The following is a 26,230-nucleotide window of genomic DNA, read 5'->3' on the forward strand; positions in this document are numbered from 1 at the left end:
ACTGTAGGTACGGATATAGGATAAAGTATCTGTCGTCTAAATTTAGTATAGGTTGAACTTGATGGACACGTCTTTTTTTAACCTCATCTACTATGTAACGTATTTAGTAACACATTTACCTTGTAAAAAAATATTAAAACGAAATGCCTTCCAAATAAGTCATTGTTTTTTATCATTCATTTAAAAAGTGAATGTCTTTTTTCCTATTGAACAGATCTATATCACGATAAATGACGATATTAAGAAATGTATCGTGATAATGGTAGGGAGGGGGGATTTATTTTTATTGCTTAACTTTTCATTTCAAATCAGCAACATTACAAGGAGTTGTTTTCGGTATGTTCCGCTTTTAAGCTCCCTACAAAATTATTAGATTACAAAATAATTGGCTTGAAAAATAATAATACACTTTTAATTAAACTCTTTGCTACTAGAAAAGTCAGCAACGCATGTCTCTTCTATACATTTACACATGAGTGTTACAAGTTACTTATTCGTGGAGTGTCTCGAAAAACCGGATGCCTATAAACTACATTTTTGAAGACATCTCAGGTGTGTCCAATAACACCGGGGGGGGGGGGGGGGTGGGGGGCTCAACTTCAGTCCCCCCCCCACCAGGTTAGGTTTTAAAGGATATCCAGCTTCAGCACAGGTGGCTCAGTCGCAGATGTGCTGAAGCAGGTGAAGCCATCTGTGCTGAAGCAGGGACTGACTGAGCCACCCGTGCTGAAGCAAGGATATCCTTAAAACCTGACCTGTCGGGGAGTGGGGCTGGAGTTGAGCCCCTATGGGTTAACCCCATGGCTAACTTTGCAGTGGTAGCCAAGGTGTAAATAGGTATTGCAACCAGAAAAACCTCACACTACTGATACGGGGTACCTGAGGAAGAGAGGAGAACTCTCGAAAGCTTGTCTTATAATAATATCCATTGTTAGTCCAAATAAAAAAGGTACCACCTAATACTGAAGTACTCATTTACTCTGCACTATCGCGACTGGACACGTGGCCATTTCTACTTCATTCGGGATACAGGACACCGAAATTTTGCCCAACTAAGGACAAAACCCTGCAGTGACGCTTCATATCCACGAGGTGTCCGCTCACCTTAAATGCCCTATAGACCAAGGGGGCACGAAATAAAGTGCTCCCCTTACGCCCCGCGCTGTCCCGAGCCCTTCTCTGCCCCCAGTGCCCTTTAATTCCAGCCGTCAACGCCGTTTTGCCAACTAGCAACGCATTGCGGTTATACATTGACGGGCAACTGCATTAGGGTGGCACTCACTTGCCACCCCCTGTATGTGCTTTATGTAACCCCTTCTGTGCTGGAAGAGGGGGTGTGCTTCATGTAACCCCTTCTGTGCTGGAAGAGGTGTGCTTTATGAAACCCCTTATGTGCTGGAAGAGGGGGGTCCTTTACATAACCCCTTCTGTGCTGGAAGAGGTGTGCTTTATGTAACACCTTCTGTGCTGGAGGAGGGGGTAGTGAGCTACCCAAGCTAGGCACTAGTGCCCAGCACTGAAGGGGTTAATGATGTTGTAACAATCACTGAATTGTTACTTGCCCTTATCCCCCGTTTCTCCAGGCCGCCCCTCCCCGCCCCTCTGCTTGCATGCACCCGGCAGCCAAAGGGTTAACAGGCGCGGCCCCGTCTGTGCAAGGCGCGGCCCCGCCACTTCCAGGCGCGCTCCCGACGCCCCAGACCGGCTAAAGCCGGTATATATATATAAACCGACAGAGAGAAAAAGGGCTGTGGGGGATCGGGGAAGAAGGGAGACCGGGAGAGGAGACCGGGAGATACCGAGCAGGAGCCGGCGGGCGCCCCCTCTCTCTCCCCCCCCCCCCACAGGGACCTGGCAGGTTTAAAGCCCCATTTAAAAGGCTGCACGTGGCACCGCGAGGGTTAATCAGGACATGCTGCTGCCGGACCGCTCCGCACTGTACTGTGAGTAAGGGGCTGACACACAAGTCTGTCACACACACAGGTCTGTCACACTGACACACACTATCACTAACTTCAACACTGGGTCAGGCAGCCAACAACATCTCCTTTTTGGGGATTGGGGAACTGAGAGACACAGACCAAGTATAACGAGAGTTCATTCATTTCTGATTATTAAAGCTCGGGTAACACGATACCGAGACATATACATATGTGTCTCAATTGCCTGGGCACCCCGTTCCTTTTGTAGAAAGAGTCAGTGTAGGGTGCATACTGTCCAAATGTGGTTATGTACAACAGTCAAATAGAGGTCAGGTGCTCCAATGTTAAAAAAAAAATGGGAGATTTATTTTGACGTTTCGGAAGCCCAGCTCTTGAAAAAGGTTTAGATGGGAGCCGAAACGTCGTGTCTCTGTGTGTGTGTGTGTGTGTGTGTCTCTCTCTCTCCACACAGTGTGCCTTTATAGCTATGGATTCATTATATATAATAGCAATTCATATTATCGTACACATACATGGTATCCATCTATATATCTCGTGTATGTATATTATGACACATTTAGAAGACTATCTAGTCATACATGGACGCGGCAGTCATAGAACAGGTGCTGACATGCCCATAAACAGTCATTTATAAGCCACAAAATACATTCATAGCTACAGTTGTCTGCCTTACCGTTTTTACCATACTGTCCGTCCCCCTAAACATTTTTGTCACATGTCTATGAACCATACTAAGTTTGCTCGCTGCTGAAGCGGGCTTCTGTTCTCCAAGTTTACAGCGCTCTGCTTTTTTAAAATTTGATGGACATTAACGCGTCTGTTTCCGTATAGTGAAACCATTGATTTTGGTCCACCCAACTGCAGTGTGCAAGCGGCATTAATAAGTGATCATGCTGCAGTGTCCTGGCACTGCTGCACTGCTCCAGAACAGCACATTTTGAAACTGCAGAAGACAGCACTTCAAAGGTGGTGTAACCCGTAAACTTTAAAAGGGTGGGAAATTCTCGTCTTCCAGGGTAATATTAGACGCGGAGACTATATAGTCCAATAACTATACCATACTATACTATACTGTTCCCAGGACATACTTGAAAACGAGAGGTAACTCTCAATGTATTACTTCCTGGTAAAATATTTTATAAATAAATAAATTATACTTTCAGAAGATATTTATCTAATTTGTGTACTTGTAAAAATCATTGATGATTATTTCTAGGATTTTATATTTACCTCGAGTGCAACTCAATCCTATTTGTAGTTTTTTGTTTTTTTCTGTGTTATTAGGACAATCATACATCTGTCCCTTTACGTGTAGTGTTCCGTAGGTAAAAAACACCAGGTTTTCTTTCGCTTGTGCCACAATTTATTGCACAAACGTGAAAAATTTGTAGTTAATGAACACCATCAATCTGTACTAAACCCATTGCAATCCTCAAAGCGGGCATCTGGAGTGCTACATCATCAAAATCTGTTAGTCACTGCATAAAGCAGTGGGTTTCCAACTTTTTTTGGTTAAGGAACCCTATAATTATATTGTGATTCTAATTATATTCTGTGGAACCCCAACCCTCTCTAATAGCGTGTCTGAGATCAGATGCATTGTAAGGAACCCCAACCCTCTCTAATAGCGTGTCTGAGATCAGATGCATTGTAAGGAACCCCAACCCTCTCTAATAGCGTGTCTGAGATCAGATGCATTGTGTATATGTGTATGAATTTGACATGCGGCCAGTAACTGGCCAGACCTGTACTCAACCTACTGTGCTGTACGTTACATTGAATAATACGTTCCATTTTGTCATGGTACTTGGGGTTGTGTTCCCTCAAAATGACATGTAGGATACAGGAGTAGAATGAAATAAGCGGTTTTCAACCCCACCAAGCGACTAGCATGCAATGTTTTCCCCTCTGGTTGTGCTATGTAAAAGTCCAAATTAGAACGGACTAATTTGCATTGCTCTGTATTAGCAGAAACGCATAATACAAGGGAGAGAAGGGGGGGGGGGGAGAGAAATGAATTGCAACTGTACATTGTGAATTGTTTACATCCGATTATTTCGTGAATATTAATCTGTTCATTTTATAGTAGCTAGGGATTTAAAAACATTTTTTTTTTACAACTGGTGCTGTAATTTCATGTGCAGCTTATCAAGTTACCGTTACAATTATCTGTAGTATATAAGAAAGGCTTCTTGATCAATATTAACAGCTAATTTGTCATGCAGACAAAATAATGTATCTTTTGAGGTGGCCGTGTAAATGCTGTCCAAATCTATTTAAAGTAATTGGAAGTGCGTTCAATGCAGAATGAAACCAATGTCTGACAGATTCAGGGATCTGCTTGTGAAAATAGGATCGCATAATAACGGAAGCTTGAACACATACTTTAGAGGAGTCGGGAGACATTTCTCTCCAACACATGGTAGCAGTCGCTGGCAAAGGACTCTTCAATATCTACTTGGTCACAAGAATTGCCCTCTTAAGTTTTGCAAATCAAGAAAGCAAAAAGCGTGCTGTAAAATCGCGTCAAGTTTAATTGTTCTGCACTCCAAGTGTAAATGGTATTGCAAACAAGTCGTGTCAGTGATCAAGATGAAAGCTGAAACCTGTCCACTGCGATTCGTTGGGGAATTTTAGCACGCACAGCATCTGAGCACCGCCACGAGCAACTAGCTATTGCATAAAGGGAGCAGGTCCTCCCATCATTACACGTGCAGAATTCCTAGAAAAAGGAAGACATGGAAAACATGGAAAACACTGGCAGTGACCGTCACTGCACGCACAGGAAGAGACGCGCTGGTAGCAAAGCCAGACACTGCAATCATTGTGTTATGTAGTTAGAATCTTTAGAAAGGGTCTTTTGGGAGGGGGGGGGGGACATCTCACATGTGCTAGTGATCTGTGATGCTGTCGGATTTGAATAAAAGCACCAGAAAAGGGGTATTTACCCAATGAAGGATTTTTTTATTTAACCCTGTGTGGTGTACCACTGATGCACTAGTGCAGGGGTCCACTCTAGTTCAAGGCCCAACAGGTTAGGTTTTTGGGATATCCCTGCATCAGCACAGGTGGCTCAGTTATTGACTGAGCCATCTGTGCTGAAGCAGGGATATCCTGAAAACCTGACCTGTTGGTGGCGCTTGAGGACTACAGTTGACCACCCCTGCACTAGAAGTATTCTAACACCACCAAGCCCTCCGATCGAGGGAGGGAACTTTAGGAGTGCATTATTAGACACCCGTGAGAAGGCTGTGAAAACGGTTTCCTAAAAACAGCTTTTCAGGGTTACATTTGTGGTGCTATTTTGCAATTGTGGCTATGTATTACCAACACTCTGCATACTAATGAGTGTTAAAGACAGGTTAGCCAGTTTATTAGATGTTGCTCTGGGTTTAGATTATTACATCCGAATAAAATCTAACGACATTGGAATTCTACAATGGTTATTTCAAGACTACAGAGCAGACCTAACCTAATTTGTCATTACTATTAACATGAAAGCATTCTGCCCAAGCTGTGAATTATGATTAATTAGATGTACTTTTTTTTTTTTGCTTCCTGTCCTCAGACTGAAGATGAGAACCATGGAAACAGTCAAGAAGTGCTCTAGCGCCAACGTTTACACCAAAGTGCCTGATGGAGGGTGGGGCTGGACTGTGGCCGTGGCCTTCTTCTTCGTGGAAGTATTTACGTATGGAGTCATCAAGTCGTTCGGGGTCTTCTTTAACGAGCTCATGGTCTACTTTGAAGAGAGCAATAGTAGGATATCCTGGATCATCTCCATCTGTGTTTTTGTACTGACCTTTACAGGTAGGTTGGCTACGCTGGGAGTTGTGGTCTTAAGAAAAGCCTAAAATAAAGCAATTTACACTATTCATTGCCATAGGAATCTGCAATGCGTTGGTTTAGATTTTGATGAAGCACAGTTCGAGAGGCCCCCTGGCGCTCTATAAGAACAGGCATAAGACCTACCTGTTTACCCAGGGATTTAGTTACTGAGCCACAACCTCTCCGGCATTTAATAGTTACAGCACCAGCCCATCCTGGATTGGGGGGGGGGGGGGAGAAAGAGCTATATAAAGTTATTATTAAATAACCGTGATCATTAGTGTGCCAAGCTGGTTTTATCATGTCTGGCAGAAAACAAATGGTAACAATGGTGCAGAAAGTCTTTATGGCTGTGTCTACTTGGCTGTCATTTCAAAAAAGCCCTCCTACGTGGCAATGATGCTATAGTAGTTAACAGTACGGCCAAGTAATATACAGTAGGGCCCCGCTCATACGGCAAGTTCCGTTTTATGGCGCCGCAATGCGAAAAATCGCCGATTTTCGGCATCTCCTACCCTTCTGCGCATACGCAGACTTGCAGTCCCCCCTTCTGCGCATGTGCTAACTCAACCGCTCCCCCGTTCTGCACATGCATGGCAGTCCCCTTCCCGGTATCGCCATATTTGCGGATCGCAGAGAAGCGGGGCCCGACTGTAATGCACATTTCACATAAGCAACTTTGAGTCACTATCCTGTGACAATGGTTCCCTGTGCCAGAGAATATTTTACTCCCGTTCATTTGAATGAAGCTGATCTTTATTATTGAGTAGGGGGGTCTTTGCTGCCTTGCAATTTCTCACCAGTTGAGACCTGTTTTGTTTTCACCCTTTAAACGTATGACCTGGTATTTAAAAAGATCTGTGCTACTTCTCATTCAGCTCCCTTGTCCACGATCCTGAGCAATCGTTTCGGACATCGGCCGGTGGTGATGCTTGGAGGATTCCTAATCAGTTTGGGAATGATCACGGCCTCGTTTGCACGCAACGTGGTTGAAATGTACATCACGATCGGTGTGGTGTCGGGTATGTATAATGGGGTACACAAGTATAACAGCAAATGGTGAATATACTTGATAGGCCACCGTGCATGTATCTGATAATGGCATATCTGTAATTACAATGTTTGCTACAGTACAAACTAGGTGTTTGACTCTTTCAGGGGTAATCAACTCCAGTCCTCGAGCGCCACTAACAGGTCAGGTTTTCAGGTTATCCCTGCTTCAGTTCAGCACAGGTGGTGCAGTCAATGACAGCCACCTGTGCTGCAGCAGGAATATCCTGAAAACCTGGCCTGTTGGTGGCCCGTGAGGACTGGAGTTGGCCACCCCAGAACAATGTGATAAAACTTTTTGTGGATGATCCCTCTTTGTTTTTACGATTGTGACTAATGTATGCAGAGTTGCATAGTGAGGTAACGCACCAACTTACTGACATCTGATCGCAGACGCTCTATTAGAGAGGGTTGGGGTTCCTTAAAATGCATCTGATCTCCGCGTTATTAGAGAGGGTTGGGGTTCCTTACAATGCATCTGATGTCAGGCGCGCTATTAGAGAGGGTTGGGGTTCCTTACAATGCATCTGATCTCCGACGCGCTATTAGAGAGGGTTGGGGTTCGTTACAATGCATCTGATCTCCGCGTTATTAGAGAGGGTTGGGGTTCCTTACAATGCATCTGATGTCAGACGCACTATTAGAGAGGGTTGGGGTTCCTTACAATGCATCTGATCTCCGCGTTATTAGAGAGGGTTGGGGTTCCTTACAATGCATCTGATCTCAGACGCACTATTAGAGAGGGTTGGGGTTCCTTACAATGCATCTGATCTCCGACGCGCTATTAGAGAGGGTTGGGGTTCCTTACAATGCATCTGATCTCCGCGTTATTAGAGAGGGTTGGGGTTCCTTACAATGCATCTCATGTCAGATGCACTATTAGAGAGGGTTGGGGTTCCTTACAATGCATCCGATCTCCGCGTTATTAGAGAGGGTTGGGGTTCCTTACAATGCATCTGATGTCAGACGCGCTATTAGAGAGGGTTGGGGTTCCTTACAATGCATCTGATCTCCGCGTTATTAGAGAGGGTTGGGGTTCCTTACAATGCATCTGATGTCAGACGCGCTATTAGAGAGGGTTGGGGTTCCTTACAATGCATCTGATCTCCGACGCGCTATTAGAGAGGGTTGGGGTTCCTTACAATGCATCTGATCGCAGTTACGCTAATAGAAAGGGTTGGGGTTCTGCAGAATTTCACAAATGATAGGGTTGCTTAGCCAACTAAAGGTTGGAAAGTTCTAGTCTGTTTGAATAATGATAGCACCATAATTACTTTGTAAACAAAAGAATGTAGTTCAAAGTTCTAACAGGCGTGTTTGTCCTGGACAAAGTAGATTATCCGTATGTAGAAATCCTCAAAGAGGTAGGAGCGGAGCACAGCAGAATGGATGCAGGGGCTGAACACCAGAGTAAATAAAAATCCTTTAATTCACGATCAACATCATGGTAGTGGATTGACAAACTTCTCTTACGCGTTTCAGGCTTTCGCCCTTTATCAAAGAGAACCAAATTTTACTGCAAGTACCCCGCTGATATAGGTCTCTCCCCTCCGCTGCCAGCTGATCAGGATTTCATAATTTGTTGGCGCGAATCGCCGAACTGCAGTCTGATTGGCTGTCTCTTACAGCCAATGAGATGAATGAACCGGCATATTGTGTGCAGGGGGCGGCTCAGATCAGCGGAGCGGCTGCAGCAAGTCTTTGCAATAGGTTAAAAGGCAACAGCAGTGTACACAGTAACTTTTGAAGCATATTAAAAACAATATGATGTTACAAAAACAATCTACCAAACTGAAATGGTGGTATGGAGGATAATACAGTGGGGAAAGAAGGGTATCTATATATACATAATTTATAACAGGACTGTTATTGCAACCAACTGTATAGACTATAAAGAAATTGGTAGATTATCCGTAGGTTGGAATACCTTTTAGTGGATCCACACTGGCTCCCCACACTAACTTCATCTATGAACCCGCTAATGATGGGCCACTAAAAGTTCCCATTAATCTACATTGGATCGACCAAGCAAAACTAAGCTATGGTGTTTGCCAAACAAAGTAAAAGCGTTTGTTTACCATGGAAATGTCAAGTTTAAATTATATATTTATTTTTTTAAAAGGTAATAATCTGATACATTTCGTTTGCCTCTGTCCTTAATGACTTCTGTCCTATTATGAATTGCGCCTTTCAACTGTACCCCAGTATAGAGCCCTGTGCTTTAAAGTGGCGTTGGCGGTTGCCATATTGGTTGTTTTAATAGAAGTTCACTACCTGCCTACAGCAATGTAATGATCTAAGCTGCTGATTGATCCACTCTCCCTGATCGATCGGCAAAGATCCTGATTACTAGGGCACACAATATGGCCGCCTATTTCAAAAGAGGAAGTGCTGTGGCTTCCTAAATAGTTGCTACAGCAACCCAAGGAAGCTTCATACATTAAAACGTATTAATTGGTGGGCATGCCCACGAATACAGAAACTCTGGACCATGATCCACAATCTGATATTTGAATGTACAGAACGGAGGATTCTGTTGGACCCCTTGACCTACCTGTTAGCTAAACAGGTGGACGAACTACAGGCACCTGTAGGCAAATTAATCTCATTTATAATCACAGCGGCTCGCTGCTCTATAGCAGCTGCGTGGAAATATATATACCCCCCATCTAGGCGCACAGTAATCCAAAGAGTTAATAATGTCAAGCTGATGGAAAGACTGTCGGCTCAACTAAACCAATTATTAGATCGATTTGACAAGATACAGTATGGGAACCATTGTTCCCAGACTAGAAATGTACTAAAACAAAGAAAAAAGAAATAAGGCAGGTGCCAAAATGAAGAGGTAGAAAAAATACAGCAGAATAGATTAATGGAGCAAATTTAAACGGTGTCTTGACCAGGAAGGTAAGCTGGTTGCTCCCCACTCTTCTTCTCCCCCTCTTTCCTCCTCTCTTTCTCGCTTGACCTTCTCTATCCTATAGGTTCAGTTAATAAAAAATGAAAGGTTTATTTACAAAGTTATTATTATAAAGCCACTGTCTTAAGTTTATCAAGCTGAGGACTGTTATATAGTGTGTGCGGCCGTGCGCCTGTTCGAAGGCGTGTGTACGTGTCGCATGCTTTTTGTTGTAAGTATACTGTGAGAGCTGTGAAGATACAGTGTTTGTGTGTATGTGTAATTTATTATTTATTTAAAAAAAAATTGGTAAAAATAAAATATTTATTAAATTTGTGCAGATACACACAGCGCCGGTAGCGGTGCGAAAAGATGATTTTCCCCGTCTTCGCCGCTGTCTGTCGGCTCCCCGCCGCGCGTGCGGCCCTTGTATAGAAGGGCCGACTAACCTCAGCCATCTACAACTGCTGTGCGCGCGCACGGCGTAGCACGCCCCGCCACTATAGAACGGCCCTTACATACAAAGAGAAATCAAGGATATAGCCAGGCACAAACTATGTCTACTTTAGTCATTGTTTAAAACACTACTAAGTGCTTTTGTATGTCTTGCATCTTGAAGATTTTTGACCAAAGTGGTATGAATGTAATATGTTACAACCTAATAAAAAAGATTGAAACAAAAAAAAAATAACGTATTAATAAGGGCATATGGAGGGGAGGGGGGATGGCAGTATCTAATACAGTACTACATTTAAAGGTAATGCTGCTTCAAGCAAAATGCTTTTCCTTCTATGAAATGTGTTGTCTTAACTGGCTTGTGTCTTATACTGCCAATGGTTTCTCTCACGCAGGCCTTGGCTACTGTCTTAGCTTTCTCCCGACAGTCACCATTTTGTCACAGTACTTTGACAAACGGCGTTCGCTGGTCACTGCCGTTGCATCCACTGGAGAATGTTTTGCTGTGTTTGCCTTCGCACCAGGTATGCCGATGCTTGAATTGGTCATCGCTCAGGGGAAAGGAACGGAACTGATTTCTGGGCTTCTTGCAACGTATCTGGATTCCACCTAAACCTGTTACCAGAGCGGTTTGCAACACCAGATTCTGCTGCAGCAAAAGGGTTATTCATACAGCTCTCGTCAAGTTTGATTTACCAAGTAAACCATCTATTTACAAAGATGGTATCCTGAAAAATGCTAATTAATTGATGCTCATCCTGCCATTATTTTTCTTCCAATCTGCCGACTTGATTAGCGTAACAGTAATATGTTAGATTCTTCATGAGTAAACCGTATGAAAATAAAAGATTTAAGTGCTAAACTTGTCTGTATAAAAGTTCAGAGATGATGTATAAAAACGGGCAATTTTACGCTGGGAATATATATCATTATATATTTCAGCACCAATGTGGTTAGTGCAGGGGTGGCCAACTCTAGTCCTCAAGGGCCATCAACAGTCCAGGTATTGGGGATATCCCTGCTTCAGCACAGATGGCTGTCATTCTGATGGCCACCTGTGCCGAAGCCGGGATATCCTGAAAACCACAAACATGTATCTCGACAGCCAAAACTCAATTCAAAAGCATCTGACAATACTATGATAGAATTCCTTAATACAGCAAGGCTGGGGCACACAGCCAACTCACATTGGTCAATGTTGTTAAGCCTAACCTCAAAACAGGACAATTGGCATTGAAGACTTTATGAAGCTGCTCACACTATTTATTCTTTCAATCCTCAGCCATCACTGCATTAAACGACCAGATCGGTTGGAGATACAGTCTACTGACAGTCGGGGCTCTCCAGTTGAACATTGTGGTCTGCGGTGCCCTGCTTCGACCGATTGTAATCCAAACCCCGGAAGAAGCCAAAGAGCCTCCGAAAGTGGACAACCCGGAGACGACTTACATGCTTGAGAACGAGCAAACGCACACGTCTATAGACTCCATAGACTCTGGAGTCGAAGTATCTACCTCACCTAAGAATGTACCGGCGAGTATGAAACCCGAAAAGCCGATAGAAGAACCGGACGAGGGAAAAGAGATGGTTGAGCAGGTGGAACCAGAGAAAAATAAAACTCAGCCACTCCTGGACTTCTCAGTATTAAGAAATTCCAGTTTTATATGCTATGCACTTTTTGGTCTCTTTGCCACCCTTGGGTTCTTCGCACCATCACTGTACATCATCCCCCTCAGTTTGAGTCTGGGCATTGACAAGGATCGCTCTGCTTACATGTTATCGGCCATGGCCATCGCTGAAGTCTTTGGAAGGATCGGTGCCGGCTGGGTCCTCAACAAGAAGCCCATCCGCAAGATTTACATTGAACTTGTATTCGTCATCCTGTTGTGTCTGGCTCTGATTGCCTTCCCTTTTGCCTTTGACTTTTGGGGGCTGATGATCTGCAGCGTGTTTTTTGGATGCATGCTGGGGACCGTGACAGGCACGCACATCCCACTGGTGGCTGAAGAGGACATTGTCGGCATCGAGAAGATGTCATCGGGGGTCGGAGTCTACGTATTTATTCAAAGCATCGCGGGGCTGGCTGGACCACCACTTGGAGGTAGTTAAGACGTTTTAGTACACTTCATAAATATTTACACTAATACAAAGAGGTATTTATTGCGAGTATGTGATCTTTGCGTAATAACTCAATGATATTCTGCGTTGGAAGCAGGGAACAATATAGATAGTCTTGGAAGTCTAAAGACCACACACTTGTCCACAACACCAATAACTGAGGACACATTTGGTAATCCACCTGCTATAACACAATGCCAAACTTAACCTTTTCTACATGTACAGCTCTTAAAGCCACATTTGTCCTGAAGGAGTGAAACTTTGAGCTTTCAAGAAGTGTCTTCAGATATACTTATTCAATACGGTGAAGCCACTTAGCTGTGCTGGGTAAATGTTTGTCTCATTTGCATGGAGTTATAACTCTTCTATTGAATAAGGGCCATAGAGAGTGCACCTGAAATACTTGTAAGATCTCTTCACTTATGATCATTTTGGTAAAATTAAACTTGTACACAGTCCCTGCAAGCTCAACACAAAACATACATACGTACGTATCAATACTAGTGCTATTGGGTAGTGACCTAATGCAGAGGTGCGCAAACTTTTTTTTCTTGAATCCTTCTCCCCCCTCACCATATCTCCGGCATCATTTGACACCGCCATTTGACTGCGTTGTCATGGCGAAACATCGCCAGAAGCCACCGGAGATAAGGTAAGAGATATACAGAGGCCTCGCGCGTTCCATTGGCATTTAATTAAAATGTTTTAGGGAAGAGCGCGGGGCATCTGTGCTGCACCGCACCCCCAGAAAATTTCGCTCCCCCCCAGTTTGCACACCCCTGATTTAATGTATACAACTAAAGACAACAAAAAAAACCAGCGCTACCTCCAACAAATTATTAAATTACATACCATCTGTTATTATTCTCATAAGTAAAGGTCATCAGTTAATGCTTTGGCCAAAGCATTAGAAGCGTGTAACCACACCACGGTTATTAACCTCTTCCCCCAGCAGAGGTAAAAAGAACTTGTGTAGGACAGTAAAGGGTTAACCGTGGCATGGTTACACGCTTTGGCCAAGGGATTAACCCTTACTTATGAGAAGAACAGATAGTATGTAACTTAATAATTTGTTGAAGGTGGCACTAGGTCTTTTTTTTTTGTCGTTGAACAATTAAACCTGAAACAGACTTGTTTTTTGCTTTAAAAAGACTGTCTGCCTCTGTCCTTGACTCATTTTTGTAACCCATTTATCTGTTTTTCACACTGCATACTCACGTGAGGTTAGTAACCTCCCTGGCTGGACTTCCATCTTCAATAATAGAATGAGCAATAGCTTAAAATGTGAACGAGTAGAGATGTGGCGGGTTACACCATGTTTTGGGTCATTGTGGCCCGAAACAAAACTCTGAACACAAACACGATATCAAGAGCGCCATACTTGTGACATGAAACACTTTGCTTCTGCAAGGCATTGTTATTCCCTCAATGCTGAAGGTAAATCAAATGTTTAGCCAAGATCTACTGTAAGGTTATGATGTATAACAGAGCACAGCCAACGACGATCAAACAATAGGACTACATGAACGCACCTACTCGATAAAGTGCTCCAGCACGAAACGCGTAGGTACGTTCATGTAGTCCTATTGTTACTGAAGCCTCCAATAAACTGATCTGTTTATGTGGCATTTGCCCTGGATTTTTCCATTTTTTTTAATCAAGTTTGATCGTCGTTGGCTGTGCCATCATAACCTTGGATCTTCACAATCTACAGACTGCACTCCGTGGATGCCACGAAGGATGTTCGTGGAAGTTAGCAGGTAACGGGCCACAGTGCCCTGGATCCTATCCTGTTATTAACTGGAATTTGCTGCCTAGTTACATAGTTACATATTAGATGAGGATGAAAAAAGACGTAGATCCATCAAGTTCAACATATGCTAAATTTAGACAACAGATACTTTATCCTATATCTATACTTACTTATTGATCCAGAGGAAGCAAACAAAAAACCCCATTAAGGGGAAAAATTAATTCCTTCCTGACTCCAAGAATTGGCAATCGGATTAATCCCTGGATCAACATCCTTCCCATGTATACTTATTTGGTATATCCCTGTATACCTTTCCCATCTAAAAAGATGTCCAACCTTTTTTTGAACAAATCTATTGTATCTGCCATCACAGTCTCCATGGGTAATGAATTACACATTTGAACTGCCCTTACTGTAAAGAACCCTTTCCTTTGTTGCTTGTGGAATCTCCTTTCCTCCAACCTTAAGGGATGGCCCTGAATCCTTTGTACTGCCCGTGGGATGAATAGTTCTTTTGAAAGCTCCTTGTATTGTCCCTGAATATATTTGTATATAGTTATCATATCCCCTCTTAGACATCTCTTTTCTAATGTAAATAAATCTAATTTTGCTAGCCTCTACTCATAAGTTAGAATGTCCATCCCCTTTATTAATTTGGTGGCTCTTCTCTGCACTCTCTCTAGTTCCATAATGTCTTTTCTTAGGATTGGTGCCCAAAATTGTATTCCATATTCAAGGTGTGGTCTTACTAATGCTTTGTAAAGGGGCATAATTATGTTTACTTCCCTTCCATCCATTGCCTGTTTGATGCAAGATAAGATCTTGTTTGCCTTTGCAGCTACTGCATGACTTTGGGCACTATTGCTAAGCCTGCTGTCTACAAGCACTCCTAAATACTTCTCCATCAAGGATTCCCCCAATTTATCCCCATTTAATTTGTAAGTGGCCTGTTTATTCTTGCTTCCCAAATGCATAACCTTACATTTATCTGTATTAAACCTCATCTGCCATTTACCTGCCCAAGTTTCCAGTCTCTCCAAGTCCTTCTGGAGAGAAATTACATCCTGCTCTGATTCTATTACCTTACACAATTTAGTATCATCAGCAAAGATGGAGACTTTGCTCTCGATGCCGACCTCAAGGTCATTAATAAACAAGTTAAAAAGCAGGGGTCCCAGTACCGATTCCTTAGGTACTCCACTCACGACTTTAGCCCAACCTGAAAAAGTTCCATTTATGACAACCCTCTGTTGTCTGTCCTTTAACCAGTTTTCAATCCAGGTGCATATATTATTACTGAGTCCAATTTTCTTTATTTTGTACACCAACCTCTTGTGTGAAACCGTATCAAAAGCCTTTGCAAAATCTAAGTAGACCACACCAACTGCATTACCCTGGTCTAAATTCCTACTTACCTCCTCAAAGAAACAAATAAGGTTAGTTTGGCAAGATCTATCCTTCATAAATCCATGCTGACTATTACTAATAATTTTGTTTTGCATTAGGTATTCCTGAATATTATCCCGTATTAAACCTTCAAGTAGTTTCCCTACTATTAAAGTCAGGCTTACAGGTCTGTAATTTCCCGGTTGTGATCTAGCTCCCTTTTTAAATATAGGCACCACATCTGCTTTACGCCAATCTTGTGGTACTGAGCCTGTGGAAATTGAGTCCTTGAATATTAATTATAATGGTTTTGCTATTACTGAGCTTAACTCCTTGAGAACTCTTGGATGTATGCCATCAGGGCCAGGTACCTTATTTACTTTAATTTTTTCAAGTCGCTTATGAACTTCTTCCTCAGTTAACCAATTGTTCATTAATATGGAGGTTGTGGCTTCCTCCTGCGGCACTACTATTGAACTTGATTCTTCCCTGGTAAACACAGAGGCAAAGAATTTGTTTAATACCTCTGCTTTTTCCTTATCTCCAATAATCTGCCTACCCATCTCACACTGAAAGGGTCCTATATTTTCTTTTCTCATTTTTTTGTTATTAAGGTACTTAAAGAACTTTTTAGGGTTGACCTTACTTTCTATTGCAATCCTTTTTTCATTATCCATTTTTGCTAATTTGATTGCCCTTTTGCAATTTTTGTTACATTCCTTATAATTCTGATACGATGTCTCTGTCCCTTCTGACTTAAAGAATCTAAACGCCTTCCTCTTCTTGTCCATTTCTTCCCCTACCTGTTTATTTAGCCACATTGGTTTTGACTTATTTCTTTTATACTTATTACCCAAGGGTATACACTGATAAGTGTGCTTTTCTAACAATGTTTTAAAGACTGCCCATTTATCTTCTACATTTTTCCCTGCAAAAACATCATCCCATTGTATTACTACTAGATTAGACCTCAGTTTATTAAAATCTGCCTTTCTAAAGTTTAAAGTCTTTGTTGAACCCAAGTAATCTGTTTTTTGATCATTTATTTCAAATGAGACCATGTTATGATCACGGTTACCCAAATGTTCCAGGACTTGAATATTTGTTATTACTTCTACATTGTTTGATATGACCAAATCCAGTATTGCCCCTCCCCTGGTTGGTTCCTCAATAATTTGGGTCATATAATTGTCTTTAAGCACCCCCAAAAACCTGTTTCCTTTTGTTGTAACGCTAATCTCATTGCCCCAGTCTATGTCTGGATAATTAAAATCCCCCATTATGCAAACATGACCCAGTTTTGATGCCTTCTCCATTTGCAAAAGTATTTTAGCTTCCTCAATCTCACAGATATTTGGTGGTTTATAGCATATTCCCACAAACATTTTCTTTATACCTTTATCTGCACTGCTAATTTCTATCCACAAAGTCTCTACATTTTCATCATTCCCTTCATAGACATCATCCCTTATAATAGGTTTTAGATCCGGTTTAACATATAAACATACTCCACCTCCCCTTCTATTTGTTCGATCCTTCCGAAAAAAGAGAATAACCCTCTAAATTAACTGTCCAGTCATGAGTTTCATCCCACCATGTTTCAGTAATGCCTATGATATCATACTGCTCCCTTGCAGCTATTAATTCAAGCTCCCCCATTTTATCTGTCAGGCTTCTTGCATTAGCAAGCATGCATTTAAGTTTTTTTTCAGCCTGTACTATTAGCTTATCTGCTGCTTGTCAAACTTGCACTTGCCCCCATTCTACCTCCATACCACCTTGTATCCTCATCTATTCCATTTAGTTAATTCTGTTTCATTCCCCTCCCCCCTCCATCCTAGTTTAAAAGTTTAGTTTTTGGGTGTTTATTTATGTGTCCATATTTGTGGTTGTCAGGTTGACACCACTAGGCACATATCCCTCTCAGGCTTTATCAGCACTCATCTATCTATATATCTATATATCTTCTATATAATATCTATATAATTGAAAACGTTGTATGTTTGCTGTTCTTATGGGCAATCTGATTGGTCCGTCAGTCTGTCACTCAGCCTCTGGCCAATCAGATTGGTCCGTGGCCCCGCCCGCCTCATTGGCTTGCTTAGCTGGGGGGGAGGGACACACGCACAACAACCCGGCCTCTTCCTCACCCCGCGGCCGGCTCACCCCCCCCCCCCCCCCGATCAACCCCCCTCTCCCGCAGCTCACCTCCCGCTACCTTCCCTCGCGGCGCCCTTAACCCTGCTTGGCCGCGCGTGGGGGGGGAGGGGGTGAGCGCCGCCCCTGCTCCCGTCACCTCACAACCCGTCAGGGGCAACGCCGCAGCCGCACCACCCTCTCCCGCCTCCTGCCCTCACATCCGCCTCCCCAAAGGTTCCTCTCCGCGTGAGGGGGGGGATCCAGTCCCGTCCGCTATCTACATGCCACCCCGCCCGCTATCTACATGCCGCAGCAGCCTAAGGCACCCTCACCGACCCAGTCACTAACTCACCCACCCAGTCACTAACCCACTCAGTCACCCACCCACATCAGTGATGTGAAGGGGGGGGCCGGGACATAGGTGTGAATGGGGGGGGCTTATGATGTGAAGGAAGGGGTCACATTCATGTGCGGGGGGGGGGGGGGCAGATTGCTGTCAGCGGGGTAAAAACAGACAGGGGGGAGAAAGGTGAAGCGGAGATAGGGGGGGAGTGGGACCATTCAATCCCGGGCAACGCTGAGTATATCAGCTAGTCAAATATATGGGACATCCTATTAGCATCTGGACATTGATAGACTTAATCAATAAGTTGATTACAGAGACATGTTTGATTTTGAGCACCACTATACTCACCACACAAGACCTTAAGTATCTCATGTCTAAAACCGACCCTACAAAAACTCTAAGATTAGGTGCAGAACACACATTTTGACAGGTCAACACTGTTGGCTATTTTCCCCCTAAGTTGTGGGAACGGTTAGTCTTATCACATGTTTGTTTTATATCCTTTTGACTTGTTCAGTAAAGCTTTACAACTTGTAACCAGGGTGGATTGATTTAAAAATCAAAAGCAAACTGAATCCGTAATTTAAGAATTAAAAAGAACAAAGTCTCTGTAGAGTCATGTTTGTTGATACGGCCATTTAAATGGAGTTTATTTTTTACATCTTCCCAGAGCCCTTTGCATCAATTTTTTTCTTTTTATAGGATTGTTACGCTATGCCAGATCTAGTCCTTTATTCGCCATTCTGCATTTCAATCTTTCCAAGATTTGGTTTCAAACAAGGACATGCTTAAATATATATATATATATACACATACATATATACATACATACATACATACATACATACACATCTGTACATAGAGAAAATTATATATGACTCCAGTGAGATACAGCACTTCCGAGCAGAGTATTAGTTCTGCATGTCTGTTGTACACCGGTGGAATAGCATTTCACAAACCTGTTGTGTTGCATGCATAGGCCATACAAGTGTATAAACTAGCTGCGTGCACTTGATGCTCGTCAATGGAGAACCAAATGTTGATGTCACTGAAAGGGGGCGGGGACAGAAACTAACCTTATTTATTCTCCTTTTAGGCATGCTAGTTGATCAAACACAAAACTACGGGTCTGCATTTTACTCCTGTGCCGTCGGCATGGCGCTGGGTGCCCTGTTTCTGGCCTTGGTAAGACCGTGCAAGAAGGGACTTTGCAGAAGGAAGCCACCGGCGACCAGCCACGACCCAGCCACATGCCAAGATCCGCAGGAAATGCCAGTGGATTTCTTGGAAATGGACTTGGGGAAAACGGAGGGGTTGAGCAAAAGCTGCCAAAGCCTGGCTTAAGGCTCCTCAATCACAAGTCAATAGTGCGGATAAAACCAACCAGGTCATCTTTACCGCCTTCAACCCTTTCCCTGCCAGAGGGGCGGCATGGCAGGTCCATTGGGCAATAAAGGGAACGCAAAATAAGATGAAAACACGAATCAGAGATTATGGTGGCGTTATGTTCTTTGACCGTTAGGATGGGGAGAAACGCAATCCACTTCCATTTAAGAAAGGGTATTTATTCCTACAGAAGTGACTGGCCAGTTTATACACCGCTGCCAATAGCATTGCAGGGTACGTCATTATTTAACGGTTGAGCAACCTACACTAGCAGATTTTCTTCGGATGTTGGATATAGCAGCGTAGGACAATTTGTGCCACACGCGGTCAAACCTTTTGCAGTCTGCAAAGCGATATTTTTGCGGGCCCATCTTTTATAACCCGGGCTAGTAATTCGCTGCGAATTAAGAGTTGCTGTCCAGCTCGGCAGCAAGAGGGTTAGTTCAGGGGTGGGCTACACCAGTTCTCAAGGGGCACCAACAGGTCAGGTTTTCAGGATATCCCTGCTTCCGTCTTCGCCTGCACCACCTGTGCAGAAGCAGGGATATCCTGAAATCCCGACCTGTTGGTGGCCCTTGAGGACTGGCGCTACCCACCCCTGGGTTAGGGGCAGTTACTGCTGGCATTTCAAAAAGGTTTATTATCGCATGTGTCGCTATTTAAAAATCACATACACTGTATCAACTACGTACAAAATTTTTTTTCTTCAAATGTAAACCAAATATTTATTAAATTATTGTAGAAAAAGCTGCTATCAACCAATTTTTAGAGTTTGCTAGACAAAAGCAGACCTGCATAAGCAGATTTGTTTTACATTTGTGTAGGAACGCTGCAGTTTTTCCTATAGTGCCTCAGGACTTGATATATATATTTTTTTTCCAGCTAGTATTTAAATAAAAGACAAAAGTTGTAACGACTAAAGTATTAATATCGTTCTGGACACTGGATGCTTTTGAATAAAAGATTCTCCACCGGTTACATGATGCGTATGTCTCACCACTAACCACGGTAATATTATAGGTTTAAAATTCGTAAGATCCATGTTTATTAACCCAGTCACCGCCAGACAAAATACAAACACATTGGTGTATGCAAAGGTTTCACCAAGTTCTCCCAGTGTGTGTGTGTGTGTGTGTGTGTGTGTGTGTGTGTGTTGCGATGCAGTGGGGGGAGAACAAAAAGTGAACACCATTACAAACACTGATAATCAACCGACCCAAGAAGGGCCAATAGACCAGTAGGATCCCCTACATAACAGCACTCAATCACACTATGTTGTTAGATAATAACGGTATAACCAAACATGAAAAGGCAGAGCTCAGAGCACCTAATACGGTATGATGTGAATAATATAAAAACACGTTTATTAATATAAAGTTAAAATGAAGGGTGCTCCCCAGAGCAAAAATGGGCTTCAAAAATGGAAGCCACAGTACTCAGGTGACTGTAATCCAGAATGGGGTAGTGGCAAGGCTTGTCTCGTGTAAGTAAACAGGAAAATTGCAGCCCCTTAGCACAAAGAACCTAATGTTTCTTAACCAGGGTGTTAGTATTAATACTGTATTTAATGTAAATGCCATGGCCAGTTTTATAAGGCCGCGATTATAGTCACGCGTGAAACATGCACTAGGCTGTAGGTGACAGGGAGGCGTGGTGGAGGTGTCGTGTGAGTGGTTGGCCCTCATTGGCTGAACCGCTCACGACGCGCCCGTCGCGTGAAAAACAAATTCAATTGGCCTGCCGCATAGAGGTTCGGCCTTTTCTTCACGGCACGCGCAATGTTGCACAGGCGGCCACTATAATCACGGCCAAAGGCGGTTTACCGTTCTGCAGCACGTGTTGCTATCCACTAGGGCAGCAGAAGGGTTAATAAACTCAATCATTGAGTAACTGGATGATATGAAACACTGGCACCTTGTTAAAAAAAATAAAAATAGTTAAAAACAGCCCTACAAGACAATATGGCTATCAAGTAAGTTTGCTCACTTCATATTTTATGTATGCCTTTTTAGACCTTGGTCACTAGTTATTTTCATATTCTTGTACCTTACTTTTTTTCCCCCCACACCCTAAAACTATTCACACTTAGGGTGCGTCCCCTCTGGCGCTGACCGCGCTCATGCTTGAGAGCGGTGACATCATCAACTCTCTAAGCATGAGCGCCGGGTGTCCTGTGTATTTCGCAAGTGCGCGCGTTGGGGGCATGTTGAGCACGCTTCAAAGTCACTTTTTGTTGTCTCAAGCGCCAAGTTTAGGAGAGTGTGAGCGGGGACTTCCACATAAAGAGTACAAGAAGTTAAAGCGGCAAGCGCCGAGCGCACAGCACACTCAGCGCCAGCGGGACGCAGCCTTGCTCTGCACACTCTGCTTTAGGTTTAAACTATCAGTCATGTGGAAAAAAAGTGGCGTTTGACTATAAACTTCTGTTCTCCTGGGTATAGCACAGTGAGGTTGGATTGCACCGCTGGTATTGCCCCCCTTCGTAAAGATGTGCTATAGTCTGGTTGATGTATTATTACCACCTGAAATTTCTGGCCCCCAGCAAGTTATAGGAATTAGTTGTTACAAAGTGCAAGGTTAAACCATTTGCTCTGGTTTTTCAGTACATGGGTTCCCCCTGCGGAAAATATTTGTTCTGGGAGCTCCATATTAATTAAGTAATAATCCCCGAAGAACAGGGCATTACTGGCCAATAATGCCCTGGCTGGAAGAGTTGAAGGCCCGAGGCGAAGCCGAGGGACTTTAACCCAGCCAGGGCATTATTGGCCAGTAAATACCCTGTTCTGAAGAGATTATTACTATTATAGACTTTTTTCATAAATAATAGACACTTTTGTAGTTATATAGATTTTGTTTTTATTAAAATAAAATGGTAAATACATTAAAGCACCTCCATATACACTTACACTGCAGCTATCTATATCCACACACTTCAACCCCCTCTGTGTGCACACACACACACACACACACACACACACTTACTTTGCAGTTACACAAACACTCTCGCTCCTCAAATCAAAATTAAGCTCTGTTCATGGAGGGAGGGGGAGGAGTTGCAGCAGCAGGCAGTTATCTGGCCAATCCCCTGACCTGTCTCAGAGCTGTTTTGAAAGCTGATTGGTTGGAAATAAACACATCGCAAGCTGCAAAAATTCCGGCCATTACTAAATGAATAATTTTACAGCTTTAGCCTATAATCAATCTTATTGCCGACCCATCAGACTTTCACAAACAAAACTGTGTGACCGATCCCAGGCAGTATAGTGTCCTGAGCTTGTGGGGGGAACACACGCTTAATAATCCCCCAAACTGCCCCTCAGTGTGTGCAGGCAGCATGGTTGGTATAGCTGTCACTCACTGCGGGAGCTTCCAAAGTCACACCACACAATGCTTTGCTGCTGTGGATGCAAAGCATTGTGGGAGAGCGGCTTCGGAACGCCTGCTCCATGTGATAATTATACCCCCTCCCAAGGTGCAGTTTAGGGCTTTATTAAGTGCACAGTCCCCACACGGGCTCAGGAACCCACTATACTGCCTGGGAGACGCCATTAATAATTTTCATATAGCGCTGTTCCCCCAATGTGACTCAAAGTGTGTCACAATTACAGTATAGCGTGCGGTGCGCAGCACATAGGAATGTTACAGATATAGCCCCTGCCCCGCAGAGCTTGTAATCTATGTCTTTGGTGCCTGAGGCACAGGGAGATAAAAGTGACTTACCCAAGGTCACAACGAGCTGACACCAGGAATTGAACCAGGTTCCCTGCTTCTGAGTCAGTGTCATTGTTATCAAAATGACTGTCTTTACTCACTGAGCCGCTCCAGCCCTAAAATGACAGATGTTTTGGAGACGCCGCCCTGCTGGGAATCTCTGCTCTAAACACAACACTAATGGTATAACTGGGGGAATAATGACACAACAAACTTACTCCAAACGTATTGCGCCTGAGATACAGCGAAGTTATCCACATGTAACATAGTAACCATGGTGATGATAATGATGATGATTCCCTCCCCCTCCTGTAGTAAGGCAGCTCCTGCTCTCTGTGGGGACCTCTCCCTGCTCTTACCTGGGACCTTCCAGCAGCCAGTTCCTCCCCTCCCAGGCAGCGAGGGGATCCCCGCCAAGACTCAACCCGCCCCAGCAGCCAGTGGTGCGCGGGGTAGCCCCTCCCAGAACTCACACCCCCGCCCTTCTTTCTTTCCCTCCCTACCGCGGCCTACCTGGCAGGTCCCGCCTGCTCCTACACGCCCCTTCTCTCCGTTGCTATGGAGATGAGCAGACGCGACGTCCTAGGCGCGTGACTAGGGGTGGCGGCCATCTTGGTCTTTGGCAAGCATGCCCTTACAGTCGTTATGCAAATGAGGGCTGAGAGCATCACTGAGCTGGGGGGGGGAGAGATGATGGGGGACTAAAAAGGGAGGGATTAAAGGAAGGGAGAGGGATAAAAGGGAGAGGGAGGGATAAAGGGGAGGGATAAAGGGGAGGGAGAGAATCAAAGCTTCACAGGAGAAAGGCAGTGACCTTTTTAAGTTGATAATATGCCAGTCTATACCATTGCAACAAATTATAATTAAATAATGCAATAGATAAGAAGCAAAGCATTACATTAATAAATGTAATACAAAAAATAATAGTAATTACATAATGCAATGAAAAGCAAATCATTAAATTAATCATTGTAATAAAAAAATAATGCTATAGATAAATAGCAAATCATTTAAATAAATAAATGTAATAAAATAAAGAACTGTAATGGTTGTGGGGTTGATTAAAAACTCCTGTCTGCACGTGGGGCCAAATATCAGCATGAGGTTTATTCAATAAAATAATCCCAGTCCAAGCAGTAGGATGTTTTTTCCATTCCATAAACCTGGCCTTGTTACTTAATACTCCAAATAGTTTAGAAGTTAAGGATGACCGATCTTTCAACATCGTGCAGCAGGGGCGGCCACCAACAGATCAGGTTCAAAGGATATCCCTGCGATGACTGAGCCACTGATTGAGCCACCTGTGCTGACACAGGGATGTCCTTTGAAACTGACCTGTTGGTGGCCGGCGTTGGCCACTCCTGTTTTAGATTATGACAGCCTGCATAGATTATCACTTTAACAGTATCGTGATGCAGCTTAAACGGGAAATAAACAGATCTATTTGTTGGTAAAAAATAATAAAGGCCTGTGACGTGTTGCAGAACAGTAGGAGTTAAATAAAGTGGCTATAAAATATACAGAGGTGTATACACCATGTAATACAGCAGGGGTGCGCAAAGTTTTTGAGCAGTGCCCCCCTGTGTGCCCACCCTTCCCTTTTCTGTGACCCGGCGTCAAATGACGCTGCGGGTCATGTGACCCCCGCAGCGTCATTTGAAGCGTGTTACCATGGCGACACATTCATTAGCCTACTGAATCTCAGTAAGTTGAGGTTGCAGAGGCCTCGCGCTGACCCCCGGCATTTAACTTAAATGCCTTGGGGAAGAGCGCAGGGCCTCTGCAACCGCCCGTGCCCTGTCCCTCCTCCCCAGTTTGTGCATCCCTGTCAGCGGCCTAGGGTTGCCAGGTGTCCAGTATTGAACCGGACTGTCCTGTATTTGGACACTGTCCAGTAAAAAATTTGAGGTAATACTGGACATGTATGTCTATACTGGTATTACCTCTCTGGACATAGTGACCTGACCAGCTTGGGGGGGCCCGCGGGATTTCCCCCGAGCAGGGAGAGCGCAGGGCTGTTTTTAGGGGGCTGGGCAGCTTCCTCCATCCTGATTGGCTGCATTACCCAGCAGCAGCCAATCAGGTGCAGGTGGCAGGAGCCTGGGGTCAAGGAGAGGACGAAACAGCATGGAACAGTGAGAGGGGTGAGGTATGTGTGTGTCGAGCATGTTGCACCTTTCACCATTGTGTCCAGTATTTTTGGAGAAGCCACCTGGCAACCATAGTCAGCGCACATAACTCAGTGGTGATTTGTCACTGCCTTTGGAACAGGTAGATCCGGTTGTCAACCCAGTGTCTGCTTTCCTTGAGACCTTGGGCGTTGCTCAATATCCTCTCCCCAAGGCAGAGGTGCTCGAGATTGTTTTGGGGTGGGGGCAGGGGGGGGGGTGCCGTGGTTACAGAGGCCCTGCGGTCTTCCCCAAGGCATTTAAATGACATGCTGGGGGGACCGCCCGAGGCCTCGGTAACTCACTTGCCGTGATTCAGCCGGCTTCGGCCGATGCGTCGCCATGGCAAGGCGGTGTCAAATGACGCAGCAAGGTCATGTGATGTTACGTCACATGACCCCCGCGGCATCATTTGACGTCAGCACACAGGTAAGGGGGGCGCGAGCACTGGGGGAGAGCAGGCAAGGGGGTGCAGCACCAGAAGTTTACGCACCCCTGTGCTAAGGCACCAAAATTAGATTGTAAACTCTGTGGGGCAGAGACACTCAGGGCTTGCAAGCATTCTATGTACAGAAGGGCCCCACACATTTGGCGGGTTCGGTTCCAGGCGAAAAGCGAAACAGAGCATTTGTGCGCTCTGCACAAAATAAAGCTATGTCCACCGGCGATTTCCCATCTCTCCTCCCTCCTGCGCCGTCCCAGATTGCAGCATTCTGCACATGCGCGGACTTGGCGGTCCCTTCTGTGCATGCGCAAAAAAAAATGACTGTAGTCAGGAAACAGTACTGCCGGATCGCCGAGAATTGGGGCCCTACTGTACAGTACTTCATACGTTGTCAGTAATGAATAATGGGAAAAAAATTACCACCTTTTATTATGTAATTTAATGCTTTTTTCCCCCTACTAATGCAGGAGTCCTGGTCGTTGGTTCGATTCCTGTGTGATCCACTTCAAAAAGCAATTTAATAATCCAATTATAAATGAAAACCTCACAAAACGGATACATCTATACTGATCTCACGATAATTGTTGATTTGAATAACTTAT

At 44.0% G+C, this 26,230-nt stretch overlaps 2 protein-coding genes across 7 annotated transcripts in view; one reads left to right on the forward strand and one right to left on the reverse strand.

The window, feature by feature from the left end:
• Positions 1 to 23,548, reverse strand: part of ARSG (arylsulfatase G) — a 118,156-nt gene extending 94,608 nt beyond the window's left edge. For 2 of the 6 annotated variants that reach the window (XM_075580108.1, XM_075580114.1), the window contains exon 1: positions 23,375 to 23,497. The gene's annotated coding sequence lies outside the window, so the exon portion shown is untranslated. The other 4 variants (XM_075580112.1, XM_075580110.1, XM_075580109.1 and 1 more) reach the window with 4 other exon arrangements.
• Positions 1,675 to 20,282, forward strand: SLC16A6 (solute carrier family 16 member 6). Its single transcript, XM_075580115.1, has 6 exons — positions 1,675 to 1,943; positions 5,512 to 5,753; positions 6,650 to 6,793; positions 10,572 to 10,700; positions 11,459 to 12,277; positions 19,015 to 20,282. Exons 2-6 carry the CDS (start codon positions 5,519 to 5,521, stop codon positions 19,260 to 19,262), a joined length of 1,575 nt encoding a protein of 524 aa, XP_075436230.1. The 5' UTR covers positions 1,675 to 1,943; positions 5,512 to 5,518; the 3' UTR covers positions 19,263 to 20,282.
• Positions 23,549 to 26,230: the final 2,682 nt, after the last annotated feature.

Source organism: Ascaphus truei, chromosome 22 (genome assembly GCF_040206685.1).
Source record: "Ascaphus truei isolate aAscTru1 chromosome 22, aAscTru1.hap1, whole genome shotgun sequence".
NCBI classification, from domain to species: domain Eukaryota; kingdom Metazoa; phylum Chordata; class Amphibia; order Anura; family Ascaphidae; genus Ascaphus; species Ascaphus truei.

Bases quoted from the DNA above. Each gene is read 5' to 3' on its own strand.
- SLC16A6 (XM_075580115.1), top strand. From the start codon at position 5,519: ATGAGAACCATGGAAACAGTCAAGAAGTGCTCTAGCGCCAACGTTTAC. The intron at 6,794-10,571 runs GTATGTATAATG...TCTCTCACGCAG, and splicing joins CACGATCGGTGTGGTGTCGG to GCCTTGGCTACTGTCTTAGC. The intron at 10,701-11,458 runs GTATGCCGATGC...TTCAATCCTCAG, and splicing joins TGTGTTTGCCTTCGCACCAG to CCATCACTGCATTAAACGAC.